Source organism: Micromys minutus (assembly GCF_963924665.1).
Source record: "Micromys minutus genome assembly, chromosome: 27".
Taxonomy (NCBI): domain Eukaryota; kingdom Metazoa; phylum Chordata; class Mammalia; order Rodentia; family Muridae; genus Micromys; species Micromys minutus.
The window spans coordinates 10,902,638-10,922,693 of record NC_137962.1 but is presented as its reverse complement, the minus strand read 5'-3'; the positions used below and the strand labels follow the sequence as shown (position 1 = coordinate 10,922,693).

At 42.0% G+C, this 20,056-nt stretch overlaps 1 protein-coding gene across 2 annotated transcripts in view; it reads left to right on the top strand.

Moving 5' to 3' along the window:
• ZFAT (zinc finger and AT-hook domain containing) overlaps positions 1 to 20,056 on the top strand; it is a 162,403-nt gene that overhangs the window by 77,624 nt on the left and 64,723 nt on the right. For both annotated transcript variants that reach the window (XM_080938952.1, XM_080938951.1), the window contains one exon: positions 727 to 900. In XM_080938952.1, coding sequence (XP_080795078.1) covers positions 727 to 900 — 174 coding nt within the window. The remainder of the gene's footprint in view (positions 1 to 726; positions 901 to 20,056) is intronic.

Below are 20,056 nucleotides of genomic sequence, written 5' to 3'. Positions count from 1 at the left end.
GGGGACTGTCCAGTGGTATGTGGATCACACGTGAGGAACTTCATTTACAGCAGGCAGGTGCTCAGAGAATCTAACAGTTCCAAGAGGTCAAGAAATGCATTCAGGATGAACCACAGCAGCTGATCTCATACTGGCTGGGTGGGAGAAAGCAAGACAAGCAGAGTAGGCACAGTAGCTTGGGAGTAGTTCAGTGTGAGTCATCAGCATGCAGAGAGTGTTGTGTGACTCTGTTTATGTTATGAATGAAAGTATTTTTCCAGACTTGACCCTGAGCGACTGATCCCATTGATTTTTGCAAAGAATGACGTGGCCTCTAATTTTATTTAGTTTAACTCAGTTCAGTTGGATTTAATGACTGCTTTGTAAGTTGAGCAGGGTATCTGTCTTCAAGAAGTTACCAGACTGTAGCTAGAGCAGAGGTGATCAACTCACTGTGATATACAAGAGCATTTCAGCAGGAGGGAACTGTAGGATCATAGAATGTTGACAGGCAACTAGGAAGGTCAGAAAGCACAGGCTTGGGGACCTTGGCTCACTCTACAGTACTTCTGTAGAGTGGAATAAGATGAGATAGGCCAGATATGGGAAGTGTGGGATATGTTGGGAGTAAGCAAGTGTATTGCTTTGTTCAGATGGATGTTTTATATGGTGTGAACTGTTCATCTGGATCCCTACATGTGTGTAGAGACCCATGTAAATGTGCAGCTATGCATTTCTCCTTGATAGGTGTGAAGCCCTTCAAGTGTTCTTTGTGTGAATATGCAACTCGTAGCAAGAGTAACCTCAAAGCTCATATGAACCGTCACAGCACTGAGAAGACCCACCTCTGTGACATGTGTGGCAAGAAATTCAAATCTAAAGGGACATTGAAAAGTCATAAGCTCCTTCATACATCTGATGGTGAGTTCCTAAGCCCCAGTGACCTGTACATGTATGGCTGGAAGCTAATATGCCAAGGCCAACAGACACTGTCCAAACCTGTGCATCAGGAAAGCACTATACTTTATAGGATGTACACTCTGAAAGAGCACACAGTCCTATCCTCTGTCTCTCCAAACTCTGACCAGAGCTAAGCAATGCCTCCCTTCAGTATGCTCTGCATAAATCCTTTTGGGATATGCAGGCATGTGTTTTTGTAAACAGGGGGAGTAGACGGCTGGAAGAAGTAAGCTGCTGATGTTTGGTTCTAGAAGTTTCTATCCTCTTCAGCTTTTCATCTCACCTTGAAACTGATTGTAAGGGCAACTGTGGTAACACCTGGCCTGATTTTTTAGTTGATATTTTTATATCAAAGCTACCTCAGGTTCCTACTCTTAGGGCTTAGCCTAAAATATAAACAATAGGAATTTCTGTGTCCAACCATGAAGATAGGTTCTAGGCCCAACAAGGCCATGGGATCATTTCCTGTTTCAAGATGTCATCATCTAGGTGGGATAACAGAAGAACGGGTATGCATTTCAATATGTGTCTAGATATGGAGAGCTCAGAAGCCTGTGGTCAAGGGTCAGAGTTCTAATGGCAGGCGTAGAGTATTCATAGCACCATCTGATATAGGCTTCACGGAGGAAAGACACTGAGAAACATAGGCACCAAACTACGCAAGCTCTTACAAAGTTTTGATTAAATTAGAAACCTTCGTTGGTGAGAGGTACTTGTGAATACTCCATGGTACAAGGCTAATACAATTTCTTAATATATTGTTATTGCAGCATAACTAGACATAAGGATTAGGGTTTACTGAACAAAACTAAAGTTCCATGGTGATTCTAATTCTGGAGTTTAGGAGATGATGTATCTGTCATATCTGGCATCTGTGGGGTGTATGTCCTGGGAGTAAGGCCTGCTGGGTGTGTGCTAGCTGGTTCCTTGGTGAGAATAGACTGACCTTGAAAGGCTTAGTGGGAAAGGCTGAATGCTTGGTTGTGACTCATTAGAACAAGAGTCAGGGACTTGGGGGATGTTGAACCAAGGCTACAGCCATGACTGGTGATCAGTACTTTCTTAAAAAAAAAAAAACCAGCCATAATCAAGATGAAAATATGCAGGACTGGGTGTGCTCAGTGGTAGACTTGCCTTGCATAGGTTGATCACTAAACAGACAAGGAGATAAATCCAATAATAGGCCACCACATAGGGATAATAAAAACAGTGCCATGTAGCTACTAGGAAGGTTTCACCTTCTAAGACAATGGTCTTGCTGATCTTGCATTACCTGAGTCTTTTTGCAGGTACTCTGTTCCTTCACGTGGTAGCCTGTTTCTCAATAGAGCCTGCACTTATGAGTGCCATCAAGCCCCAGAGCTACGGTAGTATCATTGTCTCCTGAGTCGTGGTAACAGCACTGGGAAGGCATTCATGGAGACTTTGAAAGGTTATAGTGGTCTTAAGGTTGACTCTGAAATCTGAGTCAAGGCCATGGAAAACCATCTACTCAAACAGACCCTGGATAATGGCTTTGCGCATGGAGGAAAGGGACCGTTGTGAGTAGTGTGGTTAAAAAGAGCAATATGGCCTCCCTGCTGACAAAGCTATTGAAATCCACAGTTTTTCTTTCTTTTTTCCCAGCATTTTGGGAAACATTGTTACTCTGAAAAAATGTAGGAAGGAGCTCTTAACATTTTCCTGGCCTCTTAGTTGTGGTGTTGCAGTGATTCTAGGCAGAACAGTGGGGAGGCGCAGCTGTAGGACTGTACTGTGCCTGAGGCTTGGTTCTTTGCCCCTAGGCTGCTGTGTCTGTCATCTGTGTTTCCCTTCTACACTTGCCCTGGATTCCTATTTTCAAGGGCTGGCTGCTCAGCAAAGCCTCAGCTTTCCTAGCGGCCCTAGCTCGGGAATTATCTGTTGTAGCTCTCTTCAGACCACATGCTCTTAAATCCCTTTTTATTTATTTAAAAAGCTTGGAATCTCTCCCTCAGATGCTGTATATAAGATACAGACCTTGACAAGGTTTTATTTGCCTCACTGATGTTTGCAATGCTACTGTTGTATCTCCTTGGTTTCCTAGAACTCTGTGGTCCTCAGTGCATTGCAGGGTTCTATAAATGTTACCCCGGGCTATCATTTGCTTTTATACCTTCTGGTCTCTTTTATAGACAGAAGTTAAAGAGCTTTGCTCATTTACATTTATCAATATTTTCCTTTATGTGTTTACCCCCTGAGTTCTCTGTGGTAAAAGAAGCTTCTCTTGTTTCAGAACGAATTCTTTAGCCATAAATTTTATTTATAGTTTTGTTACATTTATGGAATTTCAGGTTCTTATCATTTGTTTTAGTGTATGCAGCATGGTAGGAATCTTCATTTTCACGCAGCTGTCTACTGACTCAGGTATTTATGGAGAAATCAATTTTTTCCGTCTACATTTGCTGGGCCGGAATTCCCCCAATATGCTGTGTTTCATTTTGAGATTTGGGGTTGTCCTGATGGGGTTTGTTTTAGGTCATTGCTTTAAAAGATACTGTTTTAACTAATGTAATTTTATCATGTATTGTTCCATTTTATTTTGATCTTGTAATGAGACTTCTGGAGTCTCCCTGGACTGTTACACCTTTGTTTGGGGTGTTAGTTGTGAAGGCATCCTTGCTTGCATTCCTGGCTCATCCCTGTGAGCCTTGTGAGCAGCCTCTGGTGAGTTCTGACCTGGCTAGCACATATGCTCCTTACTCAAGCCCTGTGCGCCCTATGCACTCTTACCCTGAACCAGAGGGACATGTGTCTCACAGTAAGTACTGCTTCGACGTCTGCACTGACCACTTGCTCGTCAGCATACTATCTCGTGAGGAAGAATTAAGTTCTCGGCTTGAGAAACCACACAGAGTAGCTAGAGCTGGGAGTCTGGGTTGAACGTTGTCTACCTGCTCAGATCAGGGTTCCTAGGATAGGTAACTTCTCTGTCTCTGTGTCATGGCACTGGGGCCCGTTACACTCTGTTGTGGGGGACATTTCATGCCTCAGTGCGGCCACCGAGCTCCATGTAGACTGAGTTCTTCCTGGAGCTTCAGTGTTGTTTATGTGGAGGCTTTCCTGCAGGAATGTCCTACCCTGCTGCCCAGGCCCAGCCCTGATTAAGTGCCCACTTGTGTGCTTGTGGATGTCTCGATGACTCATCTTGTTAGATGCCGTCCGCATTCCACTGCTTAGCACCAGCTCCTGCTCTTCCTCCACACACCCACTTTTCTGTGAACCATGGGAATAGCCAGACGGTGTAATGAGATAGTAAATATTTTAAGTTTTGTGTTCCAATAGTTTCTGCCACATTTTCAGCTTCTGTTCCTGTTCTTACAAACCTAATTGAAAATGTAGAAAAACAACTGTTCTTAACAGGCAGATATATAAAAGCAAGAGGCTGCATGGAGTTGGTGTGGGCCTTAAGCTGCTGCACCCAACTTTAGTGAATGGCTACCCATTTTCAGCTGCTCTGGTAAGGAATCAGGTCAGTTTGGACAGCCTTATTCTCACTTAGAAAAGATCTATTAACAAGCTGTCATGTTCTCTTCCACGTGATCTAGAATTCACCTTCTGCCTCGTAGCTCACAGTGCCCTTTTTTGTGTACAACAATGTCCTTGCTTTTGTTCATTTTTAATACAGCATATTTGTTTCATCAGGAGTATATAAAAAGAAAGATAGGGAACAAATTTGATGATTTCCTAAAATGAACTCCTGTCTGAACCTAGATTCTCTGCTTGGGTCTGACAAGGAGATAGCATTCCGGGCTTTTCATCAGCTTGCTGCCCATATATACCTTCCAGTGCTCCGAAGATGACAACTCTATCTCCACACATTCCCCCTGTCTGTCACCTCTATTCTACTAGTTTAGTCTCTGATGCTCTCTGGGCCCTTGAAAAAGTGACTGTTGGCTTCATCACCTGAAAATCTGACATTCTTTCTGAGGTCTTTGAGAAGTCCACTCTCCGCTGAACTATTCAGGTCATGGTGGTCCCTGCTTTTGTTCACAGGCCACTGACCTGCTGTAACTCAACTCTGTCTGTTGTGCAGATACCATACTGTAGGTTGTTACTTTACAGGAAGATACAGCATCAGGGTCCTCCCCAGAGGTGAAAGCATACTTTGGTCATACTTATGCCCTATAGTTCTGTCTTGGATCATGGTGGAAACCATAACCAATTACAAAGCAGACTTTTACTTAAAATAATTTTGGTGACTCTTCTTAGCTCAACCATAAAAACCCAGCTTTGTGTGAAAATACCATACTAAGTCTCAATAACCTGTATGATAATTCAAGCAAGGGTTTTGGCAGCTCTGGAGAATGAACAAGTACTCTGCTATTGAACTACAACACCACCCCCTCGGGCAGAATATTTTTTACGGCATTTTGGGAAGCTAATCAAACCACGTTCACATCCAAAAGCCACACAGTATGTAACTGAAGTGACAGGAGCAGTTGGACCGAGTTTATACCTATGCACACCACGTGCTCTGTCTCCACTGCTCTCGGACAGCATTCTGGCTATTAGACACATTTCAATTTCACAGATAAGATGCAAAAAATATCTCAGAACTTAGGAAAGAACATAGCTAACGTAGTTGTGAGCATGAGCCCAGGGAGAGAAATTGTCCATGCAGTCTCCGTTTCTCAGAGAATGCAGTGGCCTGGTTGCTGCTCACCCACTTCTGCCCTTTGCTCTAGGGCCTGATCTTCTGCCAGCAGACAGTGACCCTACTGCAACAGAGGCCACATCTGTCCCTTTGGGTCCTCAGCCCTACCTAATACAGCTATGCACATTCTGAGTCAGAGTTCAGGTTTGTTCTTTTCTTTTTGTTTGTTTTCTGAAACAGGGTTTCTCTGTAGCCCTCGATGTTCTGTGACTCACTCTGTAGACCAGGCTGACTTTAAACTCGGAGATCTCCCCGCCTCTGCCCCAGCCTCCTGACCAGTACTCAAGTTCTTTGTGGGATCTACATGGTCAGTGCAGCTAATCTTCCTCCTGTCTGCCCTCCTTTCTTCTGACCCTCCTTGGTCTATGGCCTGGATACATGCATAGGTCTCCTTACCTCCATTCTGGAGCACTTCCCAACGGAGGTTTTGGTGTTTCCTGAAGAGCATTTCTGAGTGTGTCGTTCTTGAGTACCACATATCTAAAGTCTCAGCAGTTGTCCAGACTTGTTTGCTTCTCGAACTCCTCTCCCTGCTGTCTTCTCAGGTGCCCTGTCTAGTTGGTTGTTGCCTCTGCTCTTGGAGGAGGAGCTCTCCTGGCAGTGAACTCATGCCCTTGCCATGTGTGTTTATGGGTTTTCTGTGTCTTCCTGTAGGTCATTAGCTCAGCAGGCAGGCATGGGACATGGTGCATCTGTCTTGTATATGTAGCCCCAGAACAGCACCTGTGTTCAGTAAATTTTTGTAGGGTACAGAAATGAAAAAGAAAATCTAAACCTCCTCATACAGAGAGGCTGGACTCTAGCCCCACTTAAAAAAAAAAAAAGTCAGGTTTTCCTTACCATTTCATCTCAGATACTTGTGTTAAACCAAGTGCTTGTCAATTAGGTATTTTGAAACCCACAGTTGAGGAACTCACTATTCAATGAATCTTCTTGGGCACCTCTTAATGAAGTAAAAAGATAGTGACTCATTGCCCTTTCTTATACCTGCTTGTGAATCTAATTTTTCATACTTATTGGCTTATTTAAAGTGATATATCCCTGTGTATTACATTTATCTTTCCCACAGGAGCTCATTACTGTAACTTAGAAAACATGGGCTGATGTGGGCAAGAGTTTTACTTACAAAGGTTTCCCTGTCAGTATAAAATTGATCTGTTAGGAGCTTAATCAGTCAGTGGTATATAGAATTTAGGGGAAACTGTGAGACCACACACTCCGGCCTTTTACAGAGATGTGCACGGTGTAGAGACTACAGGCTTCCAGTTGATTCGTTGTGTCTTTGGCTGCTGAGGAAGGATGACTCCCCAGTGCCTTTCCATTACATGATCAAATGGGAAGCCTTTCATCATGAAGCACACAGTTCTTCGGGGTTCCATGCTGATCCTGTGGAGTCTTTACTTTCTTTAGTTCAGTCTTGCTGTATTCACTCAGGAAGAACTTCTGCTAAGATATATTAAGAGGTGTTTTTCAGACTTCAAGCCCTTGTGTAATAATTAGACAGGCTGACTTGACTTGGAAATCAGCTGAGTTCAGAAAGTAACTTCTCTTCCTTCACTTCATAATAAGAGCTCTTGTGGCTGCTCATTAGTTGGAATATTCCAGGTGATGCCGGGATCGTTGTCCCCTCCTTTCCTTCCTTTCTGTCCTCTAAGTGAAAGCACAGTCAGTCACTCTGGATTAAAGTGCATCTATTCCTCTGACTTCTCAGAACTGTCATATTCAGGAAGGGCATGAGAAGAACATGCATAAGCAGTGCACCTAGGACAGTGTCCTGATCTCATCCTTCCTTCCTGTCCCCCCATAGAAAGAAGGCTGAGAGCAAAGGTGGGCACTGGGCATGGTCCATATGAAGCCCCCCCCCAGACTTATGTGAACTATGAAAAGTAGTTGAGGCTGTTGTACAGCACGTGCCTGGGAGGTTACTTGCCAGTTAGCCTGATGTGAAGATTGAGATCTCAAATTACGTGATGTAGGGTTTCATGCAGATGGATGCCTCGCACAGTGTCTGCTACTCCAGTAGAGAGGCCTAGTGCCCTACTCTTTCCTTTTCTCTGGTTCTGCACTATTGCCCTGTGTTGGTACCTTCCTCTTTGTATAAAAACTGATGCACTAATTACAGAGAGTCATCAGCAGGCTCAGTCTGCAGTTGTTTGAAATTCAGCTTTTTAAACTACAGAGACGTCTTATGCTGTATTTTTGTTGCTGTAGCTATTTCTGTTCTGGTTTGCCATTGCACAAATTATTGCTGATGCTCAAACTATGAGCTGTGGCTCTGCAAAACTCTGGCAGCAAAGAGCTGGTGATGCTCCCTGCAGGATGCTCCTTGCTGTGGGTGGTGACCTTTGAGTGGCTAGCCTACTAGAAGCAAGATGGCAGAGCAGGTGAAAAGTCATGTAGTACTCCATCCTCCGGTGTGACACAGATATTGGTGTTTTGAAGCAGTAGCCATGATTATACACAGGAAAGGCTCACAAGACTGATCCCACTTACATTCTATGGTAAAAGGGGTGAGAACACCTGAGTTTTATAAAGTATATTAAGCCATTCCCATCACTGAGGATGTTTAGTCATTTCAGTGCATCTTCCATGATGTGGCTGTCCATAATTGCTCAACTTTGTGTAAGCAACTACCGTAGCCTGTGTGTGTGTGTGTGTGTGTGTGTGTGTGTGTGTGTGTAGTGTGTGTATTTAGTCTTTGTCTTAGGATGAATAAAAATGACCCCTTGGACAAGTTCATCAAACACTTCCTACTATAGAACCTCATTAGCAGATTTGTAATTGCTTATTTCCTCTGCTGCTGTAACAAATTGCCCAAGGTATAGTGGCTTTGAGCAATGGTGGGCTCATGACATCATGCCTCTGGAGGCCCACAGTCTATGATCATGGTGTTGGCACAGCTGCACTCCTTCTGTAGTGCACAGACTGTGTTTTAGCGACTCCTTCTTACATTTTGAGAGGCACCAGTGCAGTGTCCTTCAGTCTGTCCCTGCTTCCTCACATCTGTTTCTCCAATCCTCATGCCTCCTTCAGATGCAATTAGACTCTACATATTCCAGGATAGGCTCCAGCTTGGTCATATCTGAAGGCTTTCTTGTCTCTCTGTATAAAGTATTGGTTTCAGACTTGAGAACTTTTTGCCTTTGTGGTAGATATGGTGCATTATTAGCGGGCTAGCCTGGGGTAGTGGGCTCACACCAAGTATTTGGGCCATGCACCTTCTCCTCTACGTGCCAGGGTTCTCAAAAGTGAAGTACTTGGCAATAGCTGAATCATCAAGGGAAAACCAAGTCCAACTTTTCTTGGACATTCTGTTATAACACAGAGCCATAGAGAATGTCAGAGTATTACTGCAGGAAAAAGGTAAACACTACTTTTCTGGGGAAAAAATGTATAGCAACTTTTCCAAAAATTCCTAAAAAATTTACTTATGCAAAAATTACCCTTTTCAGTAATACTGGATAAATAGCTATGCAACATTTCTACTTTATCCTTGTAGATATTTTTGTTAATAACTGTTTAGGCTTATAGAAATTCTTTCTCTAAGAACTTCAGGATCTCTTCAAGTCTAAGGTACATGTAAAGTTTGATTTGGCAGTACTGTTTACTTAACAGACATTGCAAGCAAATTGCCTTTAATCTGCATCTTTTATTGCTCTGGCTTTGTCTTCTGGTGTAGTCCAAATGCCAGAATTGAAATGCAACAGATTAAAGTTCTTTGCTTGTTGTATTATTTCACATAAAACTATTTAAAGTAGCTGAGCAGCCTTAACCAGCCCTGAGAAGCTGATGAAGCGGCACAGGTGTGGGTAAAGGCAAAGATAACAGTTGTTCTTCATGATGAGTGTTAGAACTGGGATTAAGGGCTCAGAGTTCTCCTTCCTTATGGGCAACCTCGTTTCTGTGCTTCAGCATCTACTTCAGTATAACTTCCTGCTCCAGCCTGGAGCCGATGCTCTGCTGTCTCCCGTCACCACCTATATACCATTCTTCTTCCACAACAGGTAGTCCATGGGCAGCAACTCCTAGGGTTCTGCTGGGCCTTTTATCTAATCGGAATCAGGGCACTGGGCGGCCACATTCCATCTTTCTCTACTGCAAATCTCTCCCTGTCCCATCAGCATAGGTAGGCCAAGGGCCTGGGCAAGGGTAGAGCTGAGGAAGGATAACTGGATTCCATTTTCCCCCCTGTATGGTGACAGTTGAATTTAGAAAGTATCTGGTACCCAGGCTGTAACTAGTAGGACAAAATCTATCAGTGGTCATCTGTCCATATGTAAAGAATGAGCCAGAAGCTCCTATTAGTTGAACAAACAGAAGAGGTTATGACAGCCAAGGACAAGGACAGAGTTTAGCAGACCTTCCAAAGTCTTCTGACTTGTCACACTGTCTTTGACATTTGCTCATGGAAGATCTATATCATTGAATTTCTGTAGTATGTGTGACTTAGTCATTTCTGGGATTCATTCAGGTTGTCATGATTTTGGCTTTTTAACTCAATGAAGGAAAATTTTCTAAGTAATGAGATGGTAAATTCTACAGTTGGTAGTTGAAAGGCTTTGTTGCCACAATCCTTCAAGGGGCCAGTAGTGCTGAACTTGAGGCCTTTCTGTGGTACAGTCCCCCAAAGGGGGGTTGTCTCTGCTTTCTTTCTTATTTCTTCTAGGAAAGACATGGATTAGAAGACTTCTCACTGTTTATAAAAGTTAAATCTTGGTTTAGAGGACAATAGCTGAGATTAAACATAAATTGGACCCCTTCTCTTGGGAATATGGATTCAAGACACTTAGCCTGACCAAGTACCAAATGAGGAAACAGCCAGTCTAGGGTACAGATAGACAGAAATCTACGGAATCTTCAACACCAGGAGCTATTGGCACCATTTTTGTTACTCAGTGTCAGACCTGCCTATGGACCTTGTGTGGAGAGATGACCCTAACCTACTGGAATGATGCTGATGTCCTGGGATTTTTTACACCAGTGCACAGGTGGCTTTAATCACAAGGAAACACTTTCATATGGTTACACAGTTCTGTCACTGGGGAGTGACTCCTAGTTGATATTTGTGTTTGATCATAGGTGAAGCTGATATGGATATGATTATAGAGTTTTGATAACACTTTGATACTCTAATCACTTTGCAGTTTTATTAATGTGGTAACACATGACTTGCTGAGCCATCTTCTTAATTTTGGATAGTCTATTACGTCCTTTCTACCCTTCAGTTGTTGTAGACTTTGTGTCAGGGGCTGTCTTGTATGTGCACACCTTTCCTTAGTAGGACCCCTGCTTAGCACACTTCCTACCACCGGACTTTTGTCTTGTTTTACTCTTTAAGTATTTATACCAGATATTTTAAAGTATAACATTTTTTAAATCTTAATGTGTTCATTTTTTAGTACTATGTGTTATAAAAGCGATTAGCAATAGATAAAAAGTCTTCTGGGTTATAATTGATATTTCTCTGACAACTCATAAAACTGAGCAAGTACTGTACAGATTAAATGACCTGTGCTCCGTGAAGCTTATGTGACATATGTTCTAGGGTCTTGTGCACTTGCTTTTGTAATCATTTTTGTTTGTGGGCTAAACCAACTTTATTTTCTCTTGAGGAGGTATGTATTTATACATCCATTCTCTTACGGCTTTAGCAGATGCTTGAGCTGGAGGCCTTGGCCTGTTGACAGAACCTTTTTGATGAACCAAAACAGACATGGTTTGTTGTGAAAGTCCTTTGGGCTCTACAGAAACAGTGGCTATTTCTGTCCCCAAAGCTGGCTCTGTCTGTGTCACCACTGTCTTCTCACCATCTCTTTCCACTTAACATCACATCTCCACTGGGGCCTTCCATTAAAGCAGCCCCAGGACTATGCTGCCTCTCACCCACCTGCATGAAACTCAGCACTCTGTCGATAATCATTCCTGGTCACATTTTATAATAACATATTTGTGTTCTTGTAGGACTAGGCCTAGATTAGCAGACAGAAGTAGGAAGCCTCCAGACAACAGTTACATCTGTCAAATAAAAGCAGATGAGCCCCAAAGGGACCAGCTCCATGGTCTTACTCACTCCTGTCTCCTGTAGGCAGGCTTGGGTCTGGCAGGTAGCGACTGTTTCATGAGAGTTGATAAGTACTGAACACAGTTCACAGTTCTCAGGTTGCCATCTGCACTATCTACCTTGCCCCCTTTCTTATTGACTTTGTCTGTCTATCTATGTATCTATGTATCTATGTATCTATCTATGTATCTATCTATGTATCTATCTATCTATCTATCTATCTATCTATCTATCTATCTATCTATCTATCTATCTCTGTCTTGAATTGTCTCCCTTAGCTGCTGTCTACCCTCAGTGCACATTGGCCACCTTTTTTAACCCACTAATTGTGGCATAATATTTGATTCATTTCTAGATCAATTCCTGGTCAGCTCAGGCCATCTGTTTTATGGTGGTTTAGTCCCCTGTGGCTAGAACTGGAGATGGTACATAGGCCGTCTCCCAGTTCCAGTCATGCCTACAGCTTGTCTGTGGAGAAGGAAAGAGAGTGTGTTGCAGAATATTTGATCACACTTTGAACCCCAAGATTGTGTTATTTACTGAAAACAACTGTTTCTAGTTTGGTATGACTTAGTCCTTGGAACACACCTTTAGTCCCTCTGACTGGAATACAGACATACCCTTAACTACCTAACACTGAAGGTAAAATCATCTGTAGAAGGAAGCAGCCATGTTTGACATAGTGATGAATTTGACAGATTAGGATAGGCTCGATTCTCACAAGACAGAGGAACAGAAAGCTACTTGAGCAGAGAGAGGGAGGGAGTTGGCTTTATTGGTACAGTTGTACAGAGACGGGTTGCAGAAGAGAACAAGCTAGACCCAGGTGAAGACAGAATGAGCCAGAGGAGAAGGAGACAGAGTAGAACAGATTGCCAGTCAGTTGGGACCAAACAGAGAATTAAGGAGCGTCTGAGGGAGGAGGAGGGCAGATTGAATCAGTCAGCTTAGAGAGGAGTTTGAGCTAGAACAATGGAGTTCAGCCAGCCAGCCAGAGATCAGAAGGAATTAGAAAGGGTGAGCTTATTTAGCAGTTAAGTCTCAGAGACTGAAAATATTCTAGGACTAGACCTAGGTTAGCAGACAGAAGCAGGAAGCCTCCAGACAGCAATCACATCTGGCGAATAAAAGATGCTGTAAAAGGATATCAGTGCAACACCAGTGAATGCTGCTCTGAGCTCTCACTGGCCTCATCTTCAATAGGCCCTCAATTCTCAGCACATAGGCTGTAGAATGAAAGGCTTATAGTTCTGACTCCAGAGTGCCTGCAGCTGGGAAGGAGCTCACAGCTCAGCAAAGGTGCATTAGTTATCTGTTCTAGCTGTTTTTTAAAGTCTTCTAGTTGACAACCCTGATGACCGCAAGCAGAAAGTACAAACTTCTACTGTCAAGAGGCTGAAAGTCCATGAGTGAGACAGATGATAAACATGGTAAAAATCAATAAACACATGCTGTGTTACAGTGGGAATCTTGAACTGTCTCAAGTACTGAGGAAACTTGGGGATGAAAGTAAAAATATAAGTAAGAAATAATTTAGTTTGTATACACACATTATGAGCTTCCTAGTAACCCAAACTCGATCAGTAAAGTGGGGTATGGGAACTGTTTTCTATATTGAATGGTCATGGAATTACCCAGGAGAAGTGACACTCAAACGCAAGTGACTGGGCCAACAGAATGTGAATGGCCTGAGAAGCATCCCAACAACTGGGTAGAACAGGCTCTGGTGTGGAATACAGAGAGGAGAGGGTAGTGTCTAAGTGTAGAAATGGGGTCATGTGATGGAAGGCCCATGGAGTCATTGCAGACTTCAGACCTCTGTTGTGGGTGGAGAGGCCAAGAGCTTGTGGGAGACTGGAGCCAACAGTCTTTTATAAACACATTGATTCCATACTGCTTGCACTTTATCACAATTGTTACATTTTTTCTATTTCCTTAGTCTGTATAGACAGCCTTACTTAGAAGTTAAGCTTGGATTCCCTTAGAGAATGCAAGGCAAATGAATAGCAAGTGGAAAGGAGGGTCACCATCAAGTAGCTTGGGGTCCCCTATGGAAACGAGGCTCCCTCTGGTCCTCTGCATGTACCCCGTCTCATCTCCCAGGGGCTGGTTTTAGGTGCTCGCTAGGTTTTTGCTTTAGTCATCCTTAGAGTAGAGAAGTGTTTCATGTTTTCTACTGTGGTTCTAGATTAGCAGGGAAGGAAGGGTAAACTGCTATGTCTTCTGCTGCTTCTTTCTTGGGTGTCTCTTTCTAATAGACAGCCATTCTGTGAAACAGGCTGTGTTTATGTGTGAGAGGTACTGGCCACCATGACTGGTAGCAGTTATTTCGGCCCTCATTAGATGAAATGATTTTCTGTGCTAGGAGGTAGAATGTACCAGGGTCTGAGTCTGGGCTTTTTTGCTCGAGTTTATGATCTAGAAAACTACTTGGCTCTGGCTTGCCATCTAGAAATTGATGATACTTCCTGCATCCCTGGTTTCAGTGTCCAATGGGAAGATACACACCCAGCTCTAGGGCTGCTCAAAGGTACCTAGTAGTTCAGTAAGGAGAACTAGGGGCAAAGGTGGGTGGCTTTAAAGATCAACTTCTTTTGCTTTGTTGTTGTTGTTTCCCTTGGGTACTGTGTGGTTTGTATCCACATATAGCTTTGTGATTTTCATCTGCCAGTGTTGTGAGGTCATTTGAACCCAGAATGCACTAGCTTGCCCTACATGTTATTCATAATTCCCAGGTATCTTTTGCTGGGAACAGCTTGATAGATCTGAAAATTGCTTCTTTATAACTAGTCTTAAATCTGTCTCTGTTGTTTTAATTAGGCAACAAAGATCATGCTATGTACTTTTCTGGTCTTCTAGGTTGGGGCTCTATTGCCTGTCTCAGTTGCCCCAGATGGGTATATCCTTTTGGAGCCGCCCACTTTTCTTGAGTGACACAGAGCCTTGAGTACTCAGTCTTTCCATTTCTGTTTTTCAAGTTTCCTTTTTGTTGGGGTCTAGCCTCGGCACAGAATTGGAGTTCTCAACTGGAAGCAGAGATGTCTGGAAGGTGCATAAGAAATAAACACAGACTACCTTTTGGGTACAAGCTGACAGGCAATTTTTCAAGGCTTAAAGTTACTTTTTCTTCTCCTGCCCCTACTCCCCACAACCCGCTTTTTCTCTCTCTCTCACGCATTCACCCAAATCTTGAGGCTGCACACATTCTACATTCTTTTGTGCACTCTGCTTTTCTTCTTTGTGCTTTTCCTTTCTCGAACTCTCACACTCATACACCTCTCTTTTCGTTTCCCTTTCACTCTCACACACACTCTTCATGCACACCTCACACATAGCTCACACACCACATGCACTCTCCTTTCACATACACATACACACAACACACACACACACATTCTCTCTCTCTCTCTCTCTCTCTCTCTCTCTCTTTTTCCATATACACTTCACATTCTCTCATCACTCTTTAAATGCTCTTCTCATGTCCTCCACCCTCACACACACACACACACACACACATTCATACATGCTTTCACACTGGCTCGGTCACTTGCTCGCTCTCTTTCTTGCTCATTTACTCACTTCGTCGCTCACTAGCCTTTCTCTTGCCTCAGTCTTTTATTGATACTCTAAAAGCAGGTAGAAAAGAAAAAAGATACCATATAATCATTACCAAATTAAATTCAAAAGAATAATCACATCCCACAAAGAATTAAGAATTACAATTTTTCCCCAAAGTTTCAAGCTTCTCCTGTTCCTGGGCCTGTGATCAAAATAATAATAATTGCAAATGTATCATTATTTAAACTTTAACTTTTGACTTATTATACTTCAGAGCTCAGAGCTCCGACGTCAGCTACTTGCATTTTCCTGTGAAGCTCTGATAATAAATGATATGAGCAAATCTTCCAGGCAGTGGCCAGAAAGAGTCACGTTAACCCTTAACTCAGTAGCTCCTCCAGCTTTCTGTTCTTGTATATTGCACACAATGATTCTCCTAAGAATCCCAGCGTTTTGACTTAGTTTTACAAGTATATTATTTCATGCATTCTATACTTTCTGATCCAGGAAGCACTCTCAAATGTTATGCAAAACTTACTTCATAACTTCAATAACGTTTTCCTTCCTTGGGGTCCCAATATTGGCTCTGATTCAAACTTTCTTTGCAAGTCCAACATTAATCTGGAACCACCATTGTGCAGTTATTACATTGTTTCCAAGATGAGAACACCCAGCATGCACCTGGGCCATTAGGACTGTTCTGTGCTGTGCACCTGTGCCTCAGTTTCCAATTGTTTAATAATCATTACATCAAGGAACATCTAGTTTCTCAGAATCCACTAGAGCAGAAAGAGAAAGAAATAGGAAAGTCAGATAGAGTAGAATAACTGTGCACACCAAGGCCAACTGAAAAGTAGTCACACACAAATGGAATCTGTACAGCCATTTTCCAGAGCTAGGGTTATGAGAAATGAGAACAGTTGTTTTTTACAAAGAGCTGCTATGGGCAACTGAGATGTCTCCTACTGCAGTCTCTTATTTCAGATGACGGGTCCCCTGGAGGGATATGTCTCCTGCTTCTCAGGGTCCCAGACACCATGCTTTTACAAGGAGCTGTGCAGGGCTTCTGAGAGATCTTCATCCGGCCTATTGTTGGCAGTCCCTGTCATGGTATGCTGTCCCCAGCAGCTTTTAATAATATTTTTTCATCTTTTAAATTAAAATACAATTACATAATTGTTCTCATTTTACCTCCCCCTAGTCCTTCCTATGTAGTGCCTTAAACCCTACTTACTCTTGAAATCATGGCCCCATTTTTTTTGTTGTTATTGTTACATCCCTCACACCCTTGCCCCTAAATATGTAAATGCTATCTGCTCAGTTTGTTTAGTGTTACTTGCATGTATATAATTTCAGGGATGGCCACTTGGTATTGAATAACTGATTAGGGGGCTCATGCCTGGGAAAGGCTAACTCTCGCTCTCTTGCTCAGCCTTCCTCAGTTGCCTGTCGTTCTTTATCTGTGGATACAGCCTCATAGGAGTTTCCATTTTAATGTTAGCATGTCCAGTGGTATTGCATCTATTCAGGCCTTGTTTAGGCAGCCATATTGTTGAGGTATCATAGGTAACACTTGCCTGTCATTTTTAGGAAATCCATTCTCACAGCAGCCTTCCTGTTCCTCTGGTTCTTCCTACCCGGTTTTCATCAGTGTTTCCCGATCCTTAAAGTAGAAGGAATCTGCTGTAGATATGTCAGTTAGAGTTAGACATCCACAGTCACTTGTGTTTGTTTATATTTTTTATTTTTTGACCTGTTGTGGTCTTCTTTTTTTTTTTTTCATAGTTGATTTTTTTAACAACTTTATTTTACAAAACAAAGATAAATATACAGATTTTAAGCATTGTTTGCATAAAATTATACAATACATTTTTGTCAGTACTTTTTTTTCAGATTTTAAAATAATTTTTACATAGAACTGTATGAATATATATTTTTAGTCAGTACTTGATTTTTTTAAAGGTTTGGTAGTATGCATTGAAAACTTAATAGTTACAATGAGCATAAAGTACATGTAAAACAAAATGTAACATGGAAATAGTCAAAGTTTTCTTGTTGTATAGAGATTTTTTTGTTTTGTTTTGTTTTGTTTTCTTTATTTCTTGGACTTCATACAGTCTGTGAGTTGTTTCTGGGGCAGTGCGAGCCTCTGGGGTTAGCATCCCATTATCAGTGACTGCATATTATGTCTGTTCTTTTGTGACTGGGTTATCTCACTCAGAATGATATTCTCTAGATGCAGCCATTTTCTTAAGAATTTGGTCAAGTCATTGTTTCTGGTCGCTGAGTAGTATTCCATTGTGTAAATGTACCACAATTTTTGTATCCATTCATCTTCTGAAGGACATCTGGGTTCTTTCCAGCTTCTGGCTATTATAAATAGAGCTGCTATGAACATTGTGGTGCATATATCTTTGTTGTGTACTAAGGTGTCTCTGGGGTATATGCCCAGAAGTGGAATAGCTGGGTCTTCAGGTAGTATTATGTCCAATTTTCTGAGGTATCGCCTCAGATTTCCAGAGTGGTTGTATTAGTTTGCAACCCCACCTGTTGTGGTCTTCTATAATGATCTCTGTTGCACAGAGGAGCAATGAGAGCTACACTGTGTCTGTCAGTATAATAACAAATACTTAAAGTGTAGTCAAGATTCATGCTGGTGTAAAAGCAGCAGTAGTAGCTTTCCTCTAAGGCCCATAACTTCACTAGTAGGTAGTTGGCTGAGTTTTCAGTATCAGACAGGGCTTCCTTATTATGCTAAGGGGGCCTTAACTCTAGAGAGCTCTTTGTTACCTCCAAGAGATGAGTGCCATTGCTGCTGTGATTTCTGCTGTGATGACTGTCCTTGTTCATAACTACTTAGGACTATTTGTTGTTTTCATCTCTTGGAAATAGCACCTTCCAATATTATGAAAGTTTGTTCTCATAGTGAAGGCTTTCAAGTCAGATATAGCTAGGGCCATCCAGTTCTTTTGTCCAAAGTACATCCTGTCTTCAGCAATAAGAACTTACCTTCAACCTCTGTGTAGTGGCTTGAATGAAAATGACCCACTAGTCTCATATATTAAAATAGTTGGTCTCTACCTGGTGGAGCTGCTTGGGAAGAATTGAGGTGTGTCACTGAGGGTGGGGTTTGAAGTTTCCTAGTGTTTTCTCTCTCTTTGTCTCATTTGTGGATCAATATAAAAGCTCTCAAGTATTTCTTTATTCCACCATCATGAGCTCTAACCTTGTGAAACCATAAGCCAAAATAAATGTTTTCAGTCATGGCATTTTATCACAGCAATGGGAAAGAAACTAAGACACTCTGGAGCCCAACAACAAAGCCTAAAATTGCACAAAACACACAGACTATAGTGTAATTATAGTTATCCCACTAGAGCCAACACTGCTTTCCCCACAGGCTGTAGACTATCGAACAAAAGCCCCAATAATTGAAATCTTCTTTCACATTTTAGTTAGGGCGGACCAAGAGCACCTTCCCCACCTGCCTGCCAAGGCTTTACTTTTTAAAGATTTATTTTACTCTTTGTATGTGAGAGAAGGGTGTGTGGATTCTCTAGAGCTAGACTTACAGATAGATGGTTGTGAGCCATTTGACTGTGTTCTGGAACCAAACTCTAGTCCTCTATCTACAAAAGCAATTCATATTCTAAACTGCTGAGTCAGCTTCCTGGTACTTGGCGATGTCTACTTAATAGTTAATGTTTTAGTTTATGATATTGTTGTTTGACATTGAGAAAAGTTCCATCCACTTTCTTTCTCCTCTGTAATAGTAAAGAAATCAAGCATTTTCTTGGGCACCTGAAGCCATACTGATGTCTCTTGAATCAGTGGAAAGGTATACGTGGTTGAGGTTATATGGGTAATATGTGGAACTACGTGGCCTTATGTCTGTGAAAAAGTTATCAGTGTATTTAAGAAAACAATGTATTTAATTGCTCTCTAACTATAACTTGCATACTTTACAAGTTAAAAAAAAATCCCACAGTTTGGACTTGAAGATTTTATAAAATTGGGCTGGAGAGACAGCTTACTAGTCAAAAGCACTTGCTACTCTTCCAAAGGGAGAGTGGTTTTTAGCAGCCATATTGGTTAGTTCATGACTGCCTATAACTCCAACACCAGCTCCAGTTGATTGCCGTCCTACTTCTATCATCTATGGGCACCCAAATATATGTGACATATATACTTACATACACATATAAAATACATACAGTGTGTGAGTATGTGTGTATATTTGTGTATCACACACACACACACACAGGGAGATGAGTAAAATCTAGAGTTTGGAGTTTGTACACTTAAGATGAGAGGTACAACTATAGTGCTAATATTTTTGAACCATTTGTTTTTTGGTTGTTGTTTTTGTGGCTCTTATGAAGACTGTTATGTATGCAGGATGAAAAAGCTTTCTTGTTTGTTTCTTTCTCGTTTCAACTTACTAAACTGCATGAAATATGGTCATATATGTCTGCACCTACACATTGGGTTGCTGAGATAAAAAACACATGGCAGTTGCTGGCAGCTCCTCTTGTGAGCAGATAGTTACAGTGTGTGGGCTGGGAAGTGTACTGTGGTAAAATGTTGCGTAGGGTGTGTTTGGAAGAAAAGCCTAATGCTAAATGGAATAGACAGTGTGGTCACGTCAGTGCAAGACCTACCCAGCTAAGCTCCCAACATGTAGAAATGAACTAAAGACAAGTTTATGCAATGAAGGAAACCATCGATATCAGCTGGCAAAATATATTTGAGTGAAGGAGCTAAGCTCCAGCCTCACCAAGTAGCATTGGCCATGTAGGTCTGGCTTTAGAGTCAAGAATATA